At 38.2% G+C, this 20,851-nt stretch overlaps 2 protein-coding genes across 3 annotated transcripts; one reads left to right on the top strand and one right to left on the bottom strand.

The window, feature by feature from the left end:
- Positions 1-268: 268 nt before the first annotated feature.
- LOC137195398 (aquaporin-3-like) lies at positions 269-6,562 on the top strand. The gene is made up of 6 exons (XM_067607732.1): positions 269-433; positions 3,981-4,107; positions 4,337-4,474; positions 4,654-4,769; positions 4,890-5,107; positions 5,251-6,562. Exons 1-6 carry the CDS (start codon positions 326-328, stop codon positions 5,450-5,452), a joined length of 909 nt encoding a protein of 302 aa, XP_067463833.1. The 5' UTR covers positions 269-325; the 3' UTR covers positions 5,453-6,562.
- A 6,771-nt stretch (positions 6,563-13,333) lies between these two features.
- si:dkey-245n4.2 (uncharacterized) lies at positions 13,334-20,434 on the bottom strand. Of its 2 annotated transcripts, none has more exons than XM_067607710.1 (6): positions 20,279-20,434; positions 17,959-18,362; positions 17,600-17,762; positions 16,534-16,653; positions 15,817-15,907; positions 13,334-15,437 (listed from the first exon to the last, which is right to left on the bottom strand). In XM_067607710.1, the coding sequence occupies exons 1-6, from the start codon at positions 20,328-20,330 to the stop codon at positions 15,239-15,241; spliced, it is 1,029 nt and encodes a 342-aa protein (XP_067463811.1). In that variant the 5' UTR covers positions 20,331-20,434; the 3' UTR covers positions 13,334-15,238. The 2 variants fall into 2 exon arrangements, with proteins under 2 accessions (XP_067463811.1, XP_067463821.1); XM_067607720.1 differs by having other exon boundaries at positions 17,600-17,759; positions 20,279-20,428.
- Positions 20,435-20,851: the final 417 nt, after the last annotated feature.

Raw genomic sequence — 20,851 nt, 5'->3', positions numbered from 1 at the left:
GTTACAGAATGAATGAGGTCAATGAAGGTGCACACAGGTATAGCAGTGTAAAAGCGTGTGTGTGTGTGTGTGTGTGTGTGTTTGTGTGAAAGAGAGAGTGAGAGAGAGAGAAGCCTGTTGAGAAAACCAAACGGTGTGTGAATCACACCATGACAAGAGGGGAGGCGTGGTGCAGAGGGTTGGGCTGAGCTCAGGCATGGTACCAGCCCAGTCCATCTTTCTATAAGAGGGGCCCGGTCCTCCCAGCTTCACAGCCACTCAGCAAAAACCTGTCTACCCACGCTGCCTGTCTCTTCATAGTCCACTCAGCTACTATCAAGAAAACATGAGCAGACAGAAGGTGTATTTGGAAAAACTGGCCCGGTTCTTCCAGATCCGTAACCTCCTGCTTCGTCAGGCCCTGGCAGAGTGTCTTGGCACCCTCATCCTTGTGGTAAGTGTGTGTTTGTTCAAGTGTGTGTATGCATGGAACTTACATTGTATCACCGCATGCTGAAATAGACAGAAACAGAAAAAGAAGAAAAAGCTGCTGAAAAAGTTTTGAGTGAAAAGTTTACCAAGTTCATATATTGTAATATACTCTATGTTATTTGTTATATTCAATTTTTCTATTTATTGATGTTGCAATATGATCATCAGTTACTTTCTATATGACAGCTATTTTTCTACGAGTTTGCCATGTTCAAAGAGTTGAGGAATGATTGCAAAAGAAACTGCATGTAATTAATCAGCCACACAAAGACTTCAAAGGGAGTAAAGTGACACTCTTTGTATTAAAGAGAGCCAGTGATTACTCTCTAAATTGCTAAGCTAACTTGCGCTGGCAAACTGAGTGCATTGCAAACAGGTAAGTAACAGGTTGTTCAGGACTGCATGCACTGTGGACAGTAACATATTTGCGATATACACAACAATATTTGCTCCGGGCTGGGATCCGGGATCCAAATCCTCATAACATCCTTTTACGATGTTACAGGGAGCTCAGTCTGTGTATGTGTGTCCATGTGTGAGAGCGTTCACGTGCATCACCAGTGTTTAGCTACGAATTCCCCATTTAAACATCAGTAACTATTCATTTTTTGCCGTATTTACCACATACCAACAGACATAATTGAATAGTAGCTCTTCACCCAGAATCAGTCATAAAAGGTGCTTCAGATTAAAAGCAGCATCAGAACATTGCTCAGTAGGAGAAATAGAAACTGTCTTTTGTTGACTGAGTGAAATGAATCCAGACTCTGTGCTATCTGCCCTGATTAAAAAACCAAACAAACAGCCTTACAGCTGTTATAAGTTGATACCGTACTTTAAATACAACCAGTTTAGTAAGTAAGCTAAAGGTAACATTCATTGGGTGGCTCAAAGTTGGATGACTCACTCTTTTATCTACAGTGATTGACACAACAGCATATGAAGGCGTAGCATTATGTCATTAATTTAAGAGAGCATTTTATTTTAATACATAATTGAAGTCCATGTAAAAAAAAAAAAACATTCATATGAAGCAACTTGCATGACGTAGTCATAATTTCAAGTAGCTTGGTTTTAATATGTTAACAAGTAAATACATTGGTTTGTGGTGTGAAACAATTTTTTAGTTTGTGTGACGTTTTAGCATGTGTCGTGACTACTGATGCGACAGAAAGGTGTGGTGCAGTTGTTTAATAGGTGACACATGTCAGTGGCAGCTCTGGGAGGGTCAGAGGCAGAACAATAGGTAACATGCCAGACATAATTTTACTTCCTCTCATCAGCAATTACAGAAGTCTCTCTCTCTTGCTCTGTCGTTATCTTTGCTTACCATCTTCTCTCCAGGTATAAAATCCTGTCAATACATTTTTCTGCTTGTGACAAAGAAAATGAAGCAAGCAGTTTATGATTAATCAGCAATTAGTAAAGGATTACTTGGAAAGATGGGTAACATGCAAGGTTGTGTGTGTGTGTGTGAGTGCGTCTCTTAGAATCAATACATTTTGGCTTTCTTGGCACACAGTCAATAGCTCCTAGCAACTTTTTGCAATCATTTAATCAGATGTTTCACAATCCAGTGCTGAAAAAAAGCTTTTGATGGGGTAATTGACTTTTTGGCCACTGGCTGATGTTGTCAAAGTGAGTTTGGATGTTTTCAGCAAATAGTTCAGACTCAAGCAGTAGAATGTGTAGTATCAGGTCAGTCACGTAATCTAAAATGACTTTGAAAAGATGTCCTCAAAGGTCACCTATAGACAGATACTGGGCTGTAACTGTTTTTTCATAAAGTAAGGACTGAGCTGAAAAACAAAAAGTGTCAGGATACTCTTTCATGTACAGTTAACCTCTCACTGCACTCACAAAATGAAATGTCTCTCCCACTTCAAACTACTGTTCCCCTGCTTTAGCTTGGATCATAGCTGTAGGGGGGCTTCTGAGGCTCTTCATCCTAAATTTGAAAAGATCACAAAGCTAGTGATTTAGAGACAGGTTCCAGCCCAGCAATTTCTTTTTTGCCTTCAGCTCTTAAACAAATGCCAAATGTGTGTTTCAGTAGGCTGTGGGATTTTTATAAGCTTCCCAGCTGTGCTAAAAGCTGGGAGTAGCTCCACAGATGCATGACCAGCTGAATCAGCCGGTTCAATGTTGTTTGGGGAAGTGGTGGGGTGCAGTTAAGTAACTACAACATTATAACAGCAACGTAGTAAGTGGCTGAAATTCTTGAACAGAGTGAACACACACTCAGGAATAATACTAATTTGTCCTGAATTCAGTGTTGGATTTAAATGAGACTTTTCTGGAGGAATTTGATCTACGTAAGTAAGTTGGCACTTGCAAGTGAACGGCCCATCATTTGCAATCTGATGCGTCTGACGTTTGGAAAAACACTGTGAACTGAAAAATCCAGAGTTTTTGCATTTCTATTTCCACATCCCACAAGCCCATCATGGCATAACATCAGGGAGACATTCACTCACACTCCACAAACAAAACAGCTAAGCACAATTCTACCATGGGGCATGATTTATATAGCATTTTTCCAGTAATGGTTGGTCTCATCGGGGTGGAAAAGAGTTTAGACTGGGCCCAGTGATGATGATAGCCCCTCAGGTGCCAGTCCCTCTGAGTGTGGTTCCCTCAAGCTAACCTCAACATCTGAGTCCTGTGGTCTGACTGAAAAGCCTCTTCATCAGCGGGCTCAGCAGAGCAAGCATGGACCACACACTTCTGCCAACATAACAAAGAGAACACAGGGATACACAAACATAAACACATAATCACAGAGTATGCAGAATGTACAGTATGGTATATGCTTGGCAATACTGTTGCTGCATTTACTGCATTCTGTAAAACCTTCTTCTTTTGACAGAGTTATGTACATTTCCCTTCTTTTTCACTCATTCAAAATGGGAATGAACCATATTTTTTCCTCCTTCCTAGATAAATCCGCTTGGGAGTAACAGTCTCCCCCAATCAAGGTCACTACAGTGACCTTTCTGCACATACAGCATACTGTACTCCTGTGTCCCATTATGAACACCATAGAGCTCCTTTAATTCTGAATAGAGCTTGTTTAATGGGTCTTTGTTTCACTGGACTCACTGATAATGATCACATTCACCCCTTGGCTTGACCTTGACTGGCTGACAAAGTACTAAATTATTTTTTTTTGTTTTGTTTTGGGGGGGTTTGTACAACACTGAGATACTGAATAAAGTGTGTGGTGTGCAAAACCTTTTAGTGGAACTTGCTGAAACCCTAATGTGCCTCCTCATGTTAAAAGGATATCATTTTCTAAGAATACATAGAACAGGCACCTTGACAGAACATAAAGTTAAATTTAATTTTACTTAATACCAGACCATATTTAAAAAGATTTAATTTTAAAATCACACATATCACATTAACAATCATTAGATTACTTGCTGTCTCTGCCTCAGGAACAAAAGTTATTTTTACAGTAAGTTATTGGGACTTAGCATTAACTTGTTTTTCTACTCTCTCTCCAGATGTTTGGCTGTGGTGCTGTGGCGCAGCTGGTGTTGAGCGGTGGTTCCCATGGTATGTTTCTTACTGTCAACTTCGCCTTCGGCTTCGCTGCCACCTTGGGCATCCTGGTCTGTGGCCAGGTATCAGGTAAACAAATATTTCATTGTAGATTCCATTATCTAAATCAGATGTTTCAATGATTCATTTGGTTTTATTGTGGGTGGATGGGCCAATTTGCGTGGCCACATTTTACCCAGCTTTGCATTTTATATTTATAAATCTGGAGTCTGTATTTAAAGCATTTTTGTCTATATCAGGTAATGCTGTTGTACTATATGTTCATGATCTATAATACTGTCACCATGTACATTTGCAGGTGGCCATCTGAACCCTGCAGTGACCTTTGCCCTGTGCCTGCTTGGAAGAGAGCGCTGGAGAAAGTTCCCCATGTACTTTCTATTTCAGACAATTGGTGCTTTCTTTGGGGCTGCCATCATTTTTGGCATGTATTACGGTAAGGGATGAGTCCAGATGTGGAGCCAAATTTAAAGAAATGTTTTCTTCATCTTGTTACAGCTATATATGAATAGATTTATGTTTTAGGTTTCACATAATCATGTAGTGCTTTGTTTAAACAGCAAGTCTAAACAAAAATTTTATATGCCATATTTTTCCTTACTTGTATCCCTTTAGATGCCCTGTGGGACCATCCTGGGAGTTTCAATGTGACTGGGCCACATGCCACAGCTGGCATCTTTGCTACCTACCCTGGAAAACATCTCACCCTTGTCAATGCCTTCTTTGATCAGGTACTCTTATGAAATGTGGAATCAGCTGTCATACACTAAATTGTAATTTTCAGAATATACATGATGTAATTCAGGTATTCAACTCTCATTTTCCTCTACATCTACCCCTTTTCACCATAGATTATTGGCACATCAGCGCTGATCGTTTGTATCCTGGCTATTGTCGATCCATACAACAACCCCATCCCCCCAGGGCTGGAAGCCTTCACTGTGGGATTTGTGGTTCTGGTCATTGGATTGTCTATGGGTTTTAACTCTGGCTATGCTGTCAATCCTGCCAGAGACCTCGGACCACGTCTTTTCACCGCTATAGCTGGATGGGGCAGCGGGGTTTTCACGTACGTGCCCAGATTTTATTCATTTTTTCCGCTAATGGTTTATGTCTATGGAACACTTCTTCAAAACACTCTCATAGTGCTCATTCACTGTCTACAAAGTAAAAACAAACATAGTATAATTAACTCTTTTTCTCACTCCTCAGTGTCAGAAACGGCTGGTTCTTGGTGCCCATTTTTGCCCCATTCCTTGGCACCATCATTGGTGTGATGATCTACCAGGTGATGGTTGGCTTCCACGTAGAGGGAGAAGTACGTGACCGGAACAGCAAGGAGCAGGAGAATGTCCGGCTCACCAATGTCACTGCCAATGACAACTCTAAAGAGGCTACCAAAGAAATGTACTAAGTGTGTTGGAGATACACTCTAAAACATGTACATTTTGTAAATACCAACCCACAGCAGCATTTCTCCTTCCAGCCACAACTGTTTTTCTCAAACCATCTTCACAGCTGTTGGGATATTTCCCAAGATAGTGTGTTTGTGAAACAAACCAGGCCACTTTCTTTATCTCATCATGTGATTGTATTATATTGTAGAGGAACGATTGTGTATGAGTGTAGAGGGGAGAAACACAACTTCAGAAACACAGAATTACATTAATTCTTTTAAGAGATGAAAATTAATTTGGATCTAAGTGTCTATAGCACTCCAGTTTGAACCGTTAATTGTTGAATGTTGTTTTATATAGCTCTTTTATATAGTTCTACATACTTACATACAGTAGATGTATTTAGACAGATCTTTTCCAACCAATTCCTATGCATTTTGTCAGTCCAGAACCTTTCAATGTTAACATGTGAATTCAGGGATATTGTCAGGAAATTTGGAAAAATTACAATTTCAAGCTTTTAACTTATGATCAAATATCTGTCGGTGAATATCTGTTTGAGAAGAATGTTGTACATTGCAAGCACAGTAAGTGAAATAATGCTATCTATGAAGACAACGTCAACATAAACTCTGCTGTTTAGAGCTGACAGATGGTGGTGAAGCTATTCTTTCCACAGCATTCTTCACTTTACCACTGCTAGGGCAGCTATATTAAAGCTGCTGTCTTTTCATATACACTCTCTTTGCCCTTTAAAGAGCCAACCAGTAATTCCTAAACGAGATGACAATTATTGTAATGAGTCATCAGCTACCACCGTTTACCCTTTGTATGAATTAAGTGTTATTAGCAGCTACTGTATTTTAGTTTCCCCCTTTCACACTTAATAATATCAGAAAAGTGTTAACAAATGACAATTATCTTGCTTAAATAATCTACATAGGACTGTACAGTATCATTTATCTGTCTTAAAAGTGTTATTTTCATTTATGCCTCTTGTCGTTTGTATCTCGTGTATGTCTCAGTGGTTGGGTGCTAATCCAGACTGTGGGCCTCTTTGTGTTTTGTATGTAGGTTGAGGGGAAAGGCTTTTGTACTAACACAATAAAGTTTTGTTTCTATCGTTGCATGATTGTGGATCATGTTACTCTCTGGTTGCGGATCTTTCTGGTCTGTCCCAAATGCTTCTCATTTCTGGGGTTGACTGAAATCAAATTACATCAGAGCACAACTCAACTGAACATACCAGTGAGTTGCACCTCGCTTTGCTCTGTTTGTAGTGGTTCAACGTTGGGTGAGGTGCGGTGGGGTTGTCGGCATTTCTGTTAATTCTCTACTCACCAAATTTAAATTATTATTTTGATTCCATTTATTCTTCAAACTCATAACTTTCATTTAAAAATAAGAAACACGAATTAAAGGTGCAGTGTGTAGAATTTTGTGGCATCTGGCCGAAACGACTTGGCAGAAATAGAATATAATATTCAAAAGTATGTTTTAATTAGTGTATAATCACCTGAAAATAGGAATCGTTGTTTTTGTTACCTTAGAATGAATCCTTTATATCTACATAGCGAGCGGATCCATGGAGCCCACCATGTTGCACTGCCAAGTTTCTACAGTAGCCCAGAATGGACAAACCAAACACTGGCTCTAGAGAGGGCCTTTTGTGTTTTTGCGGTTTTCGTGGTCACCATAGGTTCTCCTACACACTTGTAAGGGGAAGTGGAGGGGGAGGAGCATTCACTTTGTTGCAACCTCACCGCTAGATGCCACTAAATCCTACACATTGGTCCTTTAAATTTCTGTTATCCAAAATTGAGAATTAATGGAAATAAATTAATAAAACATACTTAATAAGTTGCATCTAAGACAGAACATTAAGTCGGGGAGAAAAATAGTGAGAAATACACCATATAACAAAACATACAAATGAGTAGGTCCCAGATCGAGGTCAGGAAAGAGCTGAAGTTTTTGAGAGTAGCTTTAGAGAAAAATCTCAAGAATCTGTTGCATATGTGTTGCATCTTGACAGTCAAGAGTGTAAGAGCAGGGTCCAAAGTCCAAAGAAACAACATTACACACAAAAATCCCTCCATTCACTCAGCTGTGCTCTTTAATAATGATTTCGCATTCCCAAAAGGAGACCTTCTCCATCATTATGCAGTGCACAGCAGTATTTTACATTTCTATTTCAAGGCTACACTTTCTTTCCAAGCATACCTCAGTATCCACAGACCAGAAGGACTGGGCCACCATCCTTCAGTGCATAAATCAAATCAAATCAGCCTTGGTCCTCCATGCCAAGGCTTTGTTTTGATAGAAACTCTTGCCTACTTGCCGTTGACTAACAAAATATGGACTAAAAAAATGTTAACATGCTTGCTTTATACCCATGTTAACATGCTTATTCAATGTGTATTTTTTTACAGATTTTCTGGAGAATCAAACAAAGGGCAAATCTGTTCTTGCAGAGTTGGTATTTTGGCAGACCAATATGAGTAAGCTATTTTGTACAATTGCTTCCAACAGGTCTTAGCAGGTCACCTGTGTGTGCATGTGTGGAAAAGATTACTGGGCTTGAGCTCCCACAAAACACTCACACGGCATTGTTGTCAAAACAGACAGGTTAAGATGATCAATTTTTCATCTTCTTAACAAAAGAAGACTTCTGAGTGAATTGTATTGAATCTAAATGCTGTCAAGAGCAAAAAAAAGCATTTGTAAATGTACAATGTGCAGATACTGTATAAAGGATTCATATAAATTATTAGAGCAAATGATCCAGGGCACGTTACAGTTCATAACCAGGCATTAAAAAGAGGCAAAACATGCTTTATTGTTATTATTACAAGCAAAATACTGATATAAAAATATAACAGGTTTTTATCATGCTGTTTATGTCTACTTTTCAAGGGTTTCCTGTCATGCTCATTGATATTCAAAATTCAATAAACTGAGGACAAAGACAGGTTTAAACACAACACAACACTTAAAAGCAGCATGGATGACTACTTGTATGTGAAAGGCGTTGCTCATAGTGATTAATCCATAGAGAATTATCACCCAACTCTGCAGTCCCACAGCTCAACAGAGCATTTTGGTGTCTTTTACCTCATTGGTTCATTTTTCAGCCCTTAACTTCATTATTTTGATTCACTCTCATCAGTTGTTTTCAGCCATTGACAGCAGGCAGCTGTTTTCTGTGAAAAAGCCCTAAAATCCCACTGTATGCTACCTCTACACCAAATGACTGAAAATATATATAATAGCAACTAGATGCTGAACATAATGGAGCATTTTGCAAAAAAGAGCAGAATATTTCCCCCACAAGTGAACACACTAGACCAAAAACAGCACTAAAGAGAGGATGAATACTGGGCCTACATTCACCAAGTGGCTAGAAACACGACTTCAAATGAATGCTAATGATTCCCCAAATCTGCTGGACGTAAACAGGCAACTGGTTGTTTACAAGTTTACTTTATCAACAGAGGTTTTCTATATTTTTCTTATTGTTAACACATCTCATGTGCAGTGTCAAAAAAATAACAATTGATTGATCCTACTTAGAAGTATTGTGTGTGACTACATATCACAACCTGACTTTGTACTACATTGTAAATTTCTCAAATAACTTCAGTACAGAGTGGTATCAGTCTTCTCATGTAACTCTCAGCAGTGAAGGAACTGCTCCTTTAACATTTGAGAGCCAGCAGAAGAAAAGCATGATATTCATGAGGGAAGGGTGAGGTTTCATAGAATCAAACTCAGATTTTTATCTAACTGGAGCATGTTAGAGGATGCTTAAACACATCAACAGAAAGAGTATTTAAAACAATTCCTCACAACAGGTAATTAAATATGAAGGAAATTCTTCTAAAACAATCTCTATATATGCTATAGAAAACTTGTCAACAGTAGGCCAATACACAAACTGCAGCAAATGGACTAAAACATGCAAAACCACCAGTATGTTCCTTTGAAGAGCTAATTCAAGCAGCACTCACCAACCTTATGGTTGCAGACATATGTTTTCTATCATAGACAGAACTGCTTGGTACAGTATGCTGCCCGAGGCTCCAATGGAATTCTACCATTAGATCACGTTTGATGTATGTCTCTATTGTTTCAGCAAATATTTGCCCTTTATATTCTTGAATCATTATCTTGGAGTTTGTAGTAGTATTCATTTGGCTGTAAATCTAGCAGCGAGTCTTAAGCACATTTATGCAACCTTATTTAACTACATAAATTGGAATTTTGGAAGGTATTGATCACTGGCAGGTACACATGCACATTATTTCTACAGTATAATCTTTACTGGTGGTTAAATACCTATAATCGTGTCCTATGTGGGCGAAAACCCCACAAAAAAAACTGCTTGTTTCAGCATGTCTTCAGCTTTACAAGACAAGCTGAAAAGATGTGAAAGTTTATATTAATCACAAAGGCAAAGCACATGAGCTTCTAACATTACATCTTGTAGAAAGGAGAATACCTAGATCCCACGAAGGCTTGTTGCAAAAAAAAAAAAGAGGCCTTCTTCCCTACACAGAATGCTTTCATGTTAAAACGATGTAATACCCTCAATATAGCATCTCACATACCAAGTATATTCCTTTTCACAGGACCTGGTACTGACTATACCTGTAAAATCTCCATCATATCCCCTAGGCCAGGTGGCTCATGCCAGAGTCTTATCAAAGTATTTTGCATCTGGCTAGATTTCAGCCTTGTATAACACACTTTCACAGGAAAAACAAGCTGACGGATGTGCGGGTAAAACAAACATTCTTCAACCTTATAATGCCTGTTCTGACTGAGACATGCAAATTAATAAATAAGAAAGAAAGAAAGAAAGAAAGGAAGAAAGAAAGAAAGAAAGAAAGAAAGAAAGAAAGAAAAGGAAAGAAAGAAGAAAGAAAGAAAATATATTGTATAAGAGGTGAATTGCCTGGTAAGTTCAAACAACTTTCATCCTGTTTTACAACACAATAAAATGTATCTCACATACTTATATGGAGTGTCTGGTCAGACTGCGACACTAATGGCCTGTTTTGTTACACATACTGTATGAGAAACACCTGAGGGAAGAGTTGGTACCATGTGCATGCCATGTGTGTAACAGCAGCACAAGGTTCTGAAGCCACGGTGAATCCAAATAGGAGACAGCTATATCAATAAGTTCAGTGCACCATTGTTGAGGAACTTGATGACTCCTGTGATAATTCTTGGAAAATTCAACAGAGCAGCACTAACAGCCAAATTTACAAGAATTCATCAGCCCTGCAACCTCTGGGGCTGATGAACCCTCCACACCATCACCAACAATAACACTATAGATATACACAAGACACTTTGATGTTAAATGTTCTCTTGCCATGTGAAACATGTGAAAGGATAGGTTCACAATTTTTCAAGCCTGTCTTAAAACAATAGTCATGTGAACATTGAAACAGGTTTTTCTTGCAGTAATTATTTCTCCTGTTCAGACTGGCCCTTTGAAGATCCCTTCCATAATGTGTTTTCAATGTATATGACGAGGGTTTTAATTGTTTTTTGTGAATTACTTTTTCACTTATTTGTTTCCACGACAACAAATTTCATCATATTTACCAAATTTGGTAACCAGTTGCCAATTTGGTCTATTTAACATAAACTGCCATTAACTATTTATCATCATTATTTAATGCATTGTGCAATTGCAGCCAATGTTAGATTGTACAGTACAGGCATATACATTATCAACTCCAAGCAATCCTGTAAAATTGCGTATGTCAAGGAGGTATGCATTCTCCTACTGCTTTAAACTGCATTTGGGTCTCTAATAAATATTTCATTCACTGGATTCCAAACTTAAAAAAAAAAATCACAGTTACATCCACTTCTCAGCAAGGAAAAGAAGTGCGACAACCATGGCTACTGTGTTAAGTATGCTGTGTCAGCGTATTGGATAATTTTCCCAATGTGCAAATGTTCATTATTGTTGTGTCTGCCTTACCGACCACACACAAAATATTGCCATAGTTTCCAACAGATATAATCACTTGAAAATAAGAATCATTGTGTTTTTGTTACCTTACAATGAGCCCTTTATATCTACAGAGGGAGCAGGTCCTCTTCCACGGAGCCACTATGTTGCACCACCATGTTTCTACAGTAGCCCAGAATGGACAAACCAAACACTGGCTCCAGAGAGGGCCTTTTGTGTTTCTCACAGCCACCATAGGTTCTCCTACATGCTTGGAAGGGGAGGGGAGGAGGGGTATTCAGTATGTTGCAACCTCACCGCTAGATGCCACCAAATCCTGCACACTGCACCTTTAACAAAAACATCTAAGACATGACCATAAGATTTTAGCATGTGTCTTTCTTGAATTTGGACTTAAACTGAAGAGTGGCCACTGTGTATTGCTGAGAAGGAAATAGAGGATGCTCATAAATCTGCAGTCCTAAGAACACATCTGTTTATTGTTGCTTCTGTTCCTCCCTCTTGTCTTCTTTTCCCTTTCATCCTATACTGGAAGGCTGTCCGCACAACTTCACAATGCAAAACTATTTTCATTGTTTCACACTGACTGGTATTTTATATGGAGAAAACTCAAACTGGTGAGTTCTACCAAGAACTTCTTTTAAAGAAATCAGACAATATAAAAGTGTTTTCCTCTAAGTGCAATCAGAATTTTAAAGTCAATGTTGTTTGTAGTATATTATAGTTTTTTGATGGTGCTCTGTTTTTTTTATATATTCTGCTATATATTTTGTGTCTATCATGCCTATTATGCTTTGGTGAGCTTAAGACAAATCGGTGAACAATTAAGATCTATTCAGTTCTATTCGTTTGGACCAAGCATTGAATTAATCACTACTGTCTGAAAAAACATACAAGCAGGAACAAGCAGAAACATCAAACAATGTAACAAACATTTCTGATGAACTTCACTTTAGGGCGACTGAAACCAGATATGTGATCCGTCAGATATTGAGTGCTGAGTCAGTGACACACACACCTCTTATTCATACAGGTGTCACTCCCATCTCTTGTCTGCCTCACCAGCAAAGACGTGCCTGTGCACATACACCGCTGTTTGGACAGTGACAAGTTCTCCTTTGTTTTGGTTCAGCACTCCAGCACACTGAAGTTAAAGTGACAATCAAATTAAAGGGCTGATTTTTAGCTTCACATGATCCTTATTGGATGAGCACTGTACAGTCCAATGCAGTGCAGATGGACAATGATAGGGTTACAATTCCTGCACTATTCACCAAATGTGTAAACAACCGCAAATTACAGTGAAGCTGAAAGTCAGTAGCGTACTTACCTCTTTCAGCTATTGTTTCATTTCAAATCTGAAGTGTTATAGAGTATAGAGCCAAAACATACAAGAGAACGTGTCACTTTCCAAATATTGACTTTTCAAATATAGAATGTACATTTGTGTGGCACCTCAACAAAAAGTAAAAGAGAGTAAAAGACACTGTTCTTTCCTTCTGGTGGTGTTTTGTACAAACAGAGATCTACTTATTATTGTTAAAATAAAACTTGTGTAACACTTCTCTCAGCCTCTCCCAAAAACAGTAAATCAGACTTTGGTTTTCTGTTGTAAACACATTCTTCCTGCTGGGAACTTTCCACGCCACAGGGAAATGCAATGTTTTGTCTGGACCCCCCCCCCCCCCACCACCACCCACTTCGCTATCATCAACAACTCAACATACCTGTGATTACTGCATCCCTGCAGACTGTCTGATGTAATTACCATAAATGCTGCTTTTTTCAGTCCCCCTCACTCAGGATATTAAACCATGGGAAAGGGGTTGCGGATGTACAGCACATACGTTTTAGACAATACATACATCATGTCACTCATCCATGTAACCACAAAAACAATCAATTCAGTAGTCTATCTCCCATTTTATTAGCTTGGTAACAGTTATAAAAAGGTAAAAAAAAAACTTTTTAGTTAATTAATCTAACAAGTTTAACACTAATCGCTGGTCCAACCAGAACATACAAATGCAACAAGTCAAAGGTAGCTGACAAAACAATCTCCACTCAATGTCCACTTACTCGCTGGTTCCAGGGCTTTCAACCATATTGTGAAGTCTTTGTGGTCAACTTTTTGCAAACATGGAGATGAAATCCTAAAAGTGCTAAGACTAATGGAAAGTTTAAATATCTAGTTTAATGACAACTGAGCAAACTTCATCTGCTGATGAAAGGAGGGCTGGTCTGTAGTGTTAGGACGTAGATTAGTCTACTACAAGTTACTGTTTCACTGAAATAAGTGACTTATTTCAAATCTAAAGTTAGCCACCCGACCAACAGGCTAACTCTGCACTAAGGGCCATGTTTCTATGGCATAACTCTAGTGACTTATGGTGACACTTGCTTACCAGCAGCACCAGATGACCAGATGGCTTATAATTTGTGGTTTGTTAACATGTTATGGTGTGAGCAATGAGAAGAGAAAGAGTTTTTGGAGCGTGCAGTAACCTGTTGAAAATATACAACAGTGAGGATATCGTCAACTGTTTGTCCAAGGAAACTCTCCTGAGTCACACTGACATGTTAGCAGAAATAGTGTGAACATGGTCTATAAGAAGCCACAGCAGCTCAGCTCTACTACAGCTGCATCGAGATGATATGATAATGGAATGGAACATATGATAATGTTAACATGTTGAAGGTCTATCTTTGTGAAATCGGCCCTGAGTGATACGGTCTAAAGCTTTAAAACAGACATTGAGTGGCGATTGTTTTGTCAATTGCTGTTTCCAAGGTCAGGAATGAGGTGTAAATCCTAGATTCACAATTTAAATGTATTAAAGTTTTTATATTGTCAGTATCAAAACAAAGTGCATTACAAAATGAACAGTACTGAATTATACTGTATCAACGACTATAAACATTTCCTATGTAACCAAGGCAGCAGGTTAAGTTTTTCTTCTGACACATCTAACTACTTTATATTTATTTATGATATGAAATTCAAGCTAAATTTTACTGAATTATGTGAACTGTCTAACTAAACATTGTTTAACCTGTTTTCTGTGACAGATCTACGTATGCAAACACAACTGTAATAGTATTTTCCTGAAATAACCTATTAATCCTAACTTTAAGGGTGTGGTTGTCTTGATTTGTTGTTATACACAGTACTAAGTGACAGCTTTTAAATTCATTAAAATTAAGCATTATGTCAAGTGACACCTGAGCTGACTCAGCAGAACAGTGTGTAACATTAATCCAGATCTAGGCAGTTAGATCATTGTAAAGTTTAGGCATTAGCAAAACAATATTTGTTTCCTGGATTAGAATTTATCCAACCAAAGGTCTGAGTTATTGGTTGCTATGTTTTCAATGGTACTTAAAATGTCAAAGAGCTGAATGCTTCGTTGTTCAGTCCTTTCATCCAACAAGCAATCCCTCAAATCTCCAACACCAAAAGACAGCACTCAGTATCTTTGAAAACCTTTAGTCCAGCTAATACTCAACTTTTTCAATTCTGGCAGCTTCACAACAGCTTTTATCTCCCTCTGGCAGCTAAACCTCACACAAGCTGCCTGATACTAATCCATAATCTGTCCAGACATTTTATGAAATGATTCATTTTGATGTCAACAGTCTGAAACAACAACAAAAAAAAACAGATCTTATTTTGCCTTATTTTTGTTTTTCTTGTCATTTGACTCCCATTCAGACAAACTCAGATGATAACATGCATACCCATGCACCAGAAAGCCTGCATGCTTGAACAAACACACCCACGCCCAAACCTACATAAACAGCACAACACTCAGGCCTCGTACAGTGGAGTAACAGTGCCATCCTTCCACTGAATCAGGATTTCTCCTCGTTGTAAAGTAGGGGAGGAGTGTGAGAGACTCATGGCATGTTCTGTCAGCGGGGCTCTTTCGCTGGGCACCGGGGACCCTGGAACACTCATCTCTGGCCTCGGGGTGTACGACTTCAAAACACACACCACCTTCTTCCTTCTGGCACAGCAAGATAAGAGAGAAAGTGGCTTGAGGTACAACTTTTAAACAATCAGAGCACTTTGAAATCTGCAAGATTTTTTCCATTTTCTCCCCAAATTAGTGTTTCTGATATACTGTCATGTCTTTAATCAACTATTTTCTGTTTTTCACCTCAAATGAATAGTTTTTTTGTTCATTTATATGTATTGTTATTGGTGAGGTCCTAAAAGGGATGCAGGTATCCATAAACTTATAATTTTAATACTAGATTAGATCTAGGTAAAGCCTCCTTACAAAGCTATCTGAGACATACTTTGTGATGAAGGGAATTATAAATAAAATTGTCAACTTTAGTGTGTGTGGTTGCATAATTTTGTGTGTGTATTTAGGCACTCACCTGTTGGAGTAAACATTGAGAATAAGAATTACAGTTCCCAGGACCAGAGCCAAAGAGCTTAATACCAGCATGGTTATCTTCCAGCCCATCCCTACATAAACGCAGACCAGGCAACAACTCATTACTTTCACACAACCCACACTGGAATCAACATTTATCCTTTTTCTACATTAAAGAAAGTAAGTCTAAGTAGTAATATTGGTGACAAATACGTGTTTCATGATCCACAAATAAAACCGAAATTTACAAATGTGTTCACAGATGCATTTTTCAATCCACAAACAAATACCAGCAAAAAAAAAAGTAAACTATTTATTTATAACTATTTATATTACAAATAAATACAGCCCAATTTGAATGAATGTCACTATTCTACATCTTTATTTCTAAGTTCAAGTTATTTCATAGTTCATCTAAAAACATTTGCTTCCTGTGCATATAAATCCATAAAAAATATTTGCATACACATTTCTAAATCTTGTTTTTAGAAACTAATCTCTCATGATAATATCAAGGCTCTTATCCTGCAAATAAAAGTGGACAACCCCTTTACAAACACTGCAACACACCCACCACAAACTTCCTCTTCACTTTCTCTTTCATCCATCTCCACCTAGTGGTGGACTCTATGTCGGCATATTGTGGATTTCCACTCTTGAAATTGGACATATGGAGAATGCAGTAAATCTTTTATTGATTAAAGTTTATAAAATTTACCATAGTCCATGCTGAAGAAAATCATGGTAGGATCCGCGGGGGATTTAGTGGTCAGGGATGACAGAGACACATCTATTACAGGATATGATCCTGTCACCTCCACACCCATTAAACCTTCAACTGTAAGTGGAGGAAAAGAGATAAACAACATGTCAACTAAAAGCACCAAAACATAGGTTTCACAAGTTCTGACTTCTTGATCAGCACATATTTTAGATGGAGGAAGAGATGTCTGTCCAATCTAAGGTACTGAGAGGGAAATCTATTCATAAAGGACTAGCTTGATGGAAACACACAACATGAATCAGCATTTCCATGACATCACAAGTCCTTGGGATGCTGTATCCTGGAGTGGTTGGCTGGCTTCCAGCAGGAGGAAAATATTGATTGGTCAAAAGCGCACTTAACTAAATTATATCCAGCCTTGAGCTAAGAGCAGGCATGCTGTAATCTAATCTGCAGCCCACTGCAGAATACAGTACATCATGCAACTGGTATCAGATTTACAACATGAATTTTAGAAATGTATCTTAAAGAGCATGGCTACTTTTGCATGTTTTAGCCAATTAATTATAAACTGTACACATTTTATGTTACTGCAAACCCAAAATGATAATGATAAATGATTTATTCTAAATAACTGCCTACCTTTCTGTTTGCTGTATTCTATTAGTTTCACCATAGTACAAGAATAGATTATCCATCACAATGACTTGGAAGTTGGATATTCTGTAAAGGCCTCATGTCGGTGCATTCAAAGAAAGCAAAACATTTAAGCTTTGAGGATCAGCTGCTGAACAGCAACCTTTTCAATGCCAGAAAAAAGACTACATTCATTTTCCTTGATGTTCATGTTTAATAGTTTGTATTTTACTTATTTGTATTCTGTTGTTTCCAACAACGTATCTTGACAATAATGTCAAACACATTATTGCCAATGTGATTTGTAATGAAGGGGTTTTAAACTAGCAAAAAACACTGGCCTGTTATTTTAATTAGTGTCACATATTGTATGAAGACAACATGTCAGTTAACTACCACTAGTGAGCTACTATGAGGTTCTTACATGATTGAGCTTGTCTGTCCACATCAGAAATGGCGTTTGGAAAAATCACAGGTTCCAACGATTTCCCCAGATGGTGGCGAGGTTGGTCTTGATGTTGCTTATGTTTGTTGTCTCTCCCATTGCACAGTGTTTGGTTGTCAAGTGTCCGCCACCTACTGCCCTGCTTGTGAACAGTCAAAAGAACATCCAGCTAGCATATGATATTTTATAACTTACTTTAATTAGGTAAAAAATATTCTACATTTCATTCCTAATTTTCAGATACTTTTTAAATAATCAGATTAATGCACAATCAAATGGTATATCACATGGTGACAGAACTTCCTGTTCTTCCTAAATATTCTTTTAAATAATCTTACCTGCTTAAGTTCCCTTGAAAGGAAGACCAAAGTGGATTCTTGTGTAGCACTAAGATGCAGCCCCTTCCCTATCAAAGTCAGGTGGCCTTTCTTGGAACAGGACCATTCCTGGCTGCCTGTCTCTCTGCCCATCTCCACTGCTGCTACTCCAGCACCAGTCTCCTCACTTTCAATCCTAAAAATGCAGGGCTGCAGGTAGACACCTTCATACTGCTCTCCGAGAGCAGTCAGACACTCCCCAGTGTGCTGACTGCTCAGTGCCTGGCTCTCAGGGAGCCAATGCCATTCCTGTGAGGGTGAATATGGGTTGCATTCCCCCAGTGACACTTTACTTCCAGTGGTTGCTTCCAGCACCTGCAGACATTTACCCAGCAGCTTGTTTCGAATCTTTAAACCAGACACCTCTGTGGAAGGGACATGAAGACAAGTATTATCCAACATATTGTTCTAACTTCATAACAAATTCATGCAAGTCAAGAGACTAAAACCTGTAATATTAGCATTTAGGTAGTTATTATAATTGGCAAATCAAGGGACTTTCTCACATAAGAAATATATGTGTTGAAAGCAGTGGTGGAAGAAGTATTCAGATCCTTTACTTAAGTAAAAGTATCAATACAGCAATGTAAAAATACACGATTACAAGTAAAAGTCCTGCATGACAAATCCTACTTCAGTAAAAGTACATAAGTATAAGCAGCAAAACATACTTAAGTATTGCAGTAAAAGTAGTGGTTTGGTCCCTCTGACTGATATATTATTATATATGACATCATTAGATTATTAATACTGAAGCATCAGTGTGTAAGCAGCATGTTACTGTTGTAGTTGCAGGAGGTGGAGCTAGTTTGAACTGCTTTATATACAGTTAGCTAGTTTAGTCCAGTAGTTCCCAACCTAGAGGTCAGGCCCCTCCAAAAGGTCATCAGATAAATCTGAGAGGTTGTGAGATGATTAGTGGGAGAGAAAAGAAGAAAAAACAAAGTTCTGATACACAAATCTGTTTTCAGTTTTTGGACTTTTTCTCTAATCTTTGATTTTTGGTGAAATATTGAATCAACTGAACATTTACTGAAATGAAACCATGTGAGAAGTTTTGGGGGAGTTGAGCTCATAAGACTTGGTTTTACAATCCTGTATTGTAACTGGCAATCATTGCTTGAGTGGAGGCAGGGGTAGAAGCCTCCCTGAGGTCATCAGGTGGGCATCCTCCTTCCTTGGTGTTTCATTGATAGGCCTACCTCCACAGGGCTCAATGGTGACACCAAAAATCACCAGCCTATTTGGTGGAGCTGTCGACAACTCATAGACATCTGAAATGTGACCCCGATTACACACTGCTTTTGGTAAAAAACCAAAAAGGTTAGAAACCACTGGTTTCATCTTTCACAATGTGTTGCATATTAAAAGCTTCTTATATTATCCATTGTGTCAAATCTTCATCTGAAAAGTAACTAAAGCTCTCAAACAAATGTAGTGGAGTAGAAAGTACAATATTTCCCTCTGAAATGTGGTGGAGTGAAAGTATAAAGTAGCCTAAAATGGAAATACTAAAAATTCTACTGAAGTACAGTACTTGAGTAAATGTACTTAGTTACTTTCCTCCTCTGATTGAAAGTGACCTGAGGTAAGATAGCAGTTTCATAGTTTACTAGTTGTCTAACATTGAGACAATGGATGAGTTTTGTACTTGGGGGACATGAAAACAACGCTCCCAAAACAATTTAAGACATGGCAATTTAATCATTCTTGGGTATATGGCGACCATGTCTTATAAAATATTACTTTAATTCGTCTCTTGTAATACTTAGCTCTGAAGTAGGCATATAACTGCCCTCACTCATCTCAAAATTAAACATTTGCTCTGAGCTAATAGCTAACTTAGGTTAGCTAAATTATTATTATTATAAGATAAGAGTTAAGGGTTAGGGTTAGGGTTAGGGTTATGGTTAACAAGTAACCTAAAGCATATGAACTAATAACGTTAACGCACTGCTATATCAATTAATTTAATTACTAAATCCATGCAGGTTTGCAAAGTGTCTCTCGGCTAACGGTACTTGAGATACGACGTGTGCAACTATTCAGACAACTAGCTAGCTAAGCTAACGTTAAAACACATTTAAGTTGTTGTTTGTAGGTGAAATAAACAGAGTTACAGGCAGTTTTGCCTGGCTTTGAATTGTTGTCTCAGTTTTAGCCATCGGGATATCTAACGTCCAACCACTAACTAAATCAATCTAACTAAAAAAAGAAACAACGGTTTAATATGTTGATCTGACTTTAAAAAAAGTAATTTACCAACATTAATTTGTTTTACCTTTGAAAATGACGAGGAGAGGCAAATAAACGCACAGCAGCTTTCTCTTCATGGCGATGTTGATGACAGGCACAGTTAGTTTAGGGTCTTTTCGTCACATCAGCAGCAACAAGTGCAAGTGGGCGGTAACAAAACTTCATGCAGCCTTCCTCTCTGCATTCATTACATGAATGAATAGAGACACCATGCATTCCGTCTAAAAAAAAAAATGTCCTTTATAGGGGACAAAGTGAGGATCTTACAGGACTTCAGTTGAAAAGCTATTGCTCAAAAGTTATTGTTCATATTTTAACATTATAAGGATGACTTTGATAGGTTTTGCCCATTACAATTTCACAAACCAGTGACAACTCATATACTGCTGCACCTGTAGGTGGTCACGTGAGGGCTTTAGAAATGGAAAAAGTGAGTCCACCATAAATCTGGGCTGCTGTTGATGCTGTGTTCTTTTGTTTGTTGTTTTGCGTGTCTTTTATTACTCTGGAAGGATTTTCCATCTGATACACACAACTCATACACACTTGTTGTTTACTACTATGGTATAAAGATAATCTGTGTGCAACCAGTGTGCTA

Source organism: Thunnus thynnus, chromosome 2 (genome assembly GCF_963924715.1).
Source record: "Thunnus thynnus chromosome 2, fThuThy2.1, whole genome shotgun sequence".
NCBI lineage: Eukaryota > Metazoa > Chordata > Actinopteri > Scombriformes > Scombridae > Thunnus > Thunnus thynnus.
This window is presented reverse-complemented; position numbering and strand designations above follow the sequence as displayed.